At 43.6% G+C, this 4,151-nt stretch overlaps 1 protein-coding gene across 2 annotated transcripts; it reads left to right on the top strand.

Annotated features, from left to right (window-relative positions):
• Positions 1 to 224: 224 nt before the first annotated feature.
• Positions 225 to 2,673, top strand: LOC147602830 (uncharacterized). Of its 2 annotated transcripts, none has more exons than XM_086797255.1 (4): positions 225 to 450; positions 557 to 715; positions 793 to 894; positions 2,120 to 2,673. In XM_086797255.1, exons 1-4 carry the CDS (start codon positions 300 to 302, stop codon positions 2,419 to 2,421), a joined length of 714 nt encoding a protein of 237 aa, XP_086653381.1. In that variant the 5' UTR covers positions 225 to 299; the 3' UTR covers positions 2,422 to 2,673. The 2 variants fall into 2 exon arrangements, with proteins under 2 accessions (XP_086653381.1, XP_086653382.1); XM_086797256.1 differs by lacking the exon at positions 2,120 to 2,673 and adding an exon at positions 1,033 to 1,519.
• The last annotated feature ends 1,478 nt before the right edge of the window (positions 2,674 to 4,151 follow it).

Here is a 4,151-nt window from a genome sequence, read left to right on the forward strand (position 1 = left end):
ATGACGTGGCTTACATACACTGCATCCTCCACGCTGGCACAACTTTTTAGGTCTAAATCCTTCCAATTTATAAATTAGGCCTAAATTTATTCGCTATATCAAATCTGTAAAGACGCCGTCCTTTGAGTTAGGGCTTACACCTGGCACGGATATGCTGAGTTGGAGTCGATGACGGGGACTCGGGAGGCCACGTACGCCCACCTCCGTCCGTCTAAAGACACTGTCTAGCCTACTCCTTTCTTCTTTAACCGCCCAACCCTACGAATCTCCTCACCCTTTCCGTCTTTCGGTGGAGGTTTATGTTGAGGATGAGTGTTGCATGGCGAGCTGCTGACCCCTCTCTCATCTTGCATTTCACAACCATCATGCTGCAGCGCTGCCACTCTTCAGCTCTGATTCGTTGGTGCCTCTTCTTGTTCTTGCCATTTGCTGGCTTCGCTCGGGCTATTGGTGCGGCGGCTTCTCCCTCTCACGCACGCACACACGTACACTCTCACTCACTCTTGATCATCTCCTCTTATCAGTCACTTACTTAGCCATTGTTCCGCCTGTGCAGGCTTGTCTGCTGTTTATAATGTGTCTCAACCAGCTGGGAACCAGCAGTCCTCCTCGCCAGGATCACTTCTGAGATTAAATGCTCACACCACTATCTCTAGCAATAGTGTGGATTCTTCCTCACAGTTGCAACCAGCAACATCAATGTCTAAGCTCAGAGGTAACTAGAACGTCCTGACTGCAACGTCTTCGAGCGTCTGCTCATTGTGCACATTTTTAAATATTCCATGTTTGCAGGCTGGAGCACTAGCAATTATGGTAATCAACGTAACATTACTGAAGTCGAGCCCCTTCGCATGCCCGGGCGGCACACGCAACACTCCAAGCGTCGAAAACTCAGTACGTCATGTGCATCACCAATCTAGTTTTTGTTTGTGCTAGACAGACAATTTTAGTCTAAAATAAATCAGCAAAAGCTAGAGAATTGTGTGTTTGGCCGTGCTCGTGAACACCACCTTGTTTGTTGGGCATTTGCAGATATGTGTGCAAACAGCGATATTAGCATATCCCAGGGCCCTGATGGCTCGCATGGGATCCCGCAATTTGTCGTTCAAATAGTGAACACCTGCCTGTCTGGTTGTTCCCCTTCGGAAATTCATCTCCACTGTGGATGGTTTGCTTCAGCCCCATTAGTTAACCCAAGTATATTTAGACGAGTAGCTTATGACGATTGCCTTGTTAACGGAGGGAGACCACTTAAGTATGGAGATATAGTCCGCTTCCAATATGCCAATTCTTTCATGTACTCTTTAAGGCTCAAGTCTGTCAAGTTATGTTGATGCTTAACCACTAGTCATACTGCCAAACGCTGTAAACCAAGCGATTGGTCCAATTTTGTAAAATTGTGTAAGAGGTTCTCATTACCTCCAAGATATTGTAAAGTATAGAGGACTGTTGAGTATGTCCTTTGAATGATAATACACGGATTTTCGAAAATTCACATAATATACACCTGGAGGTTTCATTCTATTCAACGGTTTGTCTTAAGTGTTATGATGGCTCTACAGTGCAATTAGTGTCATATTGTAAAGCATTATGTGTGTAAATTGAAGCGGGTGTACACTCTTAAGGATATATGCATTGCTCATCTCGTATATCGTAGGATGGGTATGTCAAGGCCTGGAAAGCATTTTTTGCGTAAATTGAAAACGGGTGTGGGTGTGTACAGGATGTATGGTACATATCTATACTTTCCCATTGGTCATTGTCTGCTATTACCACCTACAGAGGTAGGTGGGTGATGAACTGGTCCAACTTAGAATTAACATACTCAAATCGTTAAAAGTTGGTTGCAAGGGGTATATATGATAATAACATATGGCAAGGGGTATATATGATAATAACATATGGCATTCGGTACATGAAATGGATGGTTAGAGTGGAAGCAGTTGAGTAGATGGATGAGTCAAATATTCTTGGTATACCATACATACACTCACGTTATGATGGTTGATAACTAGTGAACATACTAGGATGAAGGTGTCTGTAAATCACTTCAGCGAAGCCTGCACAATGAGAGCAAGAACAGTGACCTGATGTCTACCATATTGTACCTTTGCTGCAGATGGGTGCACGGACAGGGATTTAAGCATATCACAGAGCCGCGATACGTCCGGCGGGGTGCCGCAGTTCATAGTGCAGATATACAACACCTGCATGAACAACTGCGCGCCCTCGGATGTGCACGTCAACTGTGGGTGGTTCGCGTCCATGGTGGTGGTGAACCCCAGCGTCTTCAGGCGCGTCGCCTTCGACGATTGCCTCGTTAACTCAGGCAAGCCAATCCCCAGCGGCCAAATACTCCGCTTCACCTACCAAAACTCCTTCATGTACTTCCTCTCCTTCAAATCAGCCCGGTTTTGTTGACGTCAAGCATGGTTACACTCCTCACCTAATGATATATAAGACTAATAATGGACCCATGTTTATCTGTCCGCACGGAAAAGATTTGCGTTTTTGATCATGTGTTCGGTAAAGCTGTAAAAACCCAAGATGCTTCCTGTTCAATGGAGGCAAATTAAGAAAACAGAAAAAAAACATATATATATATATATATATATGTTTTTAATGTTTGTGTTCCAAGGACTTATGAAAGGCCTACAGAAGTCTGGCAAAAAGCATCGTATCGAAAGCGAGGTCAAGTGCAGCGCCCCCTTTTTTCACTCCAACTTAAGAAAATTAGTAGTGCTACAGTACAATGCACTATATATACTATATAGTGAAGTTGGAACTTGGAACTTGGCTTCACCAGAGTCTAGACTGTTGAGAGGCCTCTGAGCCTGAGGGGGGTGGCTATGAGAAATGAGAATTCCCATGAAAATTTCTGGCTATATTCAATTGCTTGGAGGCTGGCTGAAGCAACTTGAATGTCTTATGTTATTACTCCAGGATCTTTTATAGTAATGATATTATGTAAGGCCACATTTAATGCTCTCTCTCTCTCTCTCTCTCTCTCTCTCTCTCTCTCTCTCTCTCTCGTGGTCGCTGACACGCTGTGATTGCGCCCACTTTCCATGAGAACGCATCTAGATACAGAAAACTACTCGTGCGACTGGTTCAGGCTCGGTGCCGAGACAAGAACTCTTCCCGCGTCCCTTCCCTTCTCGCCCGGCTTTTGGAAACAGATACATTTTGTTTGATTGATGGAGATGTGTTCACTGTGTTTTGACGAGTCCAAGGTTGTGATCGGTGCGCTACCTAGTCCTAGCCCAGAAACCTCGTCGTGAAAAGATGTAATGTTTGACTCTGAATGTGATGCCAGGAATGTTGGAGACTTCTAGTATGGCTGGTTCTTTTCTATACGTTTCAATTTTTTAACACATGTTAAAGCCTGGCAAAGTTCAACCTCTCGCACACAGAAGAAGAGACCCTCTGTAAATGGCAGCTTTTATATTGTTAAAAAAAAACGCCTTGCAAAGTTTATCTAAGAAGACGTGAACGACCCTTTAGTTATCGTTGTAAAAATGCAATATTTCTACTGTGCTAATGTCATCGGGCTCGACGTGAACAACCTTACAAATGTGAACATCTTTTCTTATAAACTTAAGTCCAAGATGCCATAAGCTATTGGAAGTCCTTGCCTTGGGACATTAAGCGAATGTCAAGTCATAAGCTATTGGAAGTCCTTGCCTAGGGAATGAAATCAAGCAGTGTCACTGTCACTGTCAGTAGCGTGTTGTATCAATCATAAATATGTATGGTCCCAGCGTGATACTTCTCATCGATTAATTATTGAGGAGAATCAAGCCTTGGGAAATTTCCTAACGTAAGGTCTTTTTGGAAGGTATTCGAACTTCATTTGTTTTAGCAAGAACCATTAATTATGGAGGAGAATCAAGCCTTGGGAACATTTTCTAACGTAAGGTCTTTTTGGAAGGTATTCGAACGTCATTTGCTTTAGCAAGAACCGTTGTCCACTCTTATCGATTAGAGAATTACGCGACTGTAATGCATGCACATGACAACCACACACACACCATCTCGATTAGAGAATTACACAATGCACATGATAATCACACAAACACAATCTCTCTCTCTCTCTCTCTCTCTCTCTCACACACACACACACACACACACACACACGCATTGGCATACGC

The sequence above is a fragment of the Cibotium barometz genome, chromosome 65 (genome assembly GCF_041138505.1).
Source record: "Cibotium barometz isolate CiBa-2024 chromosome 65, ASM4113850v1, whole genome shotgun sequence".
Taxonomy (NCBI): domain Eukaryota; kingdom Viridiplantae; phylum Streptophyta; class Polypodiopsida; order Cyatheales; family Cibotiaceae; genus Cibotium; species Cibotium barometz.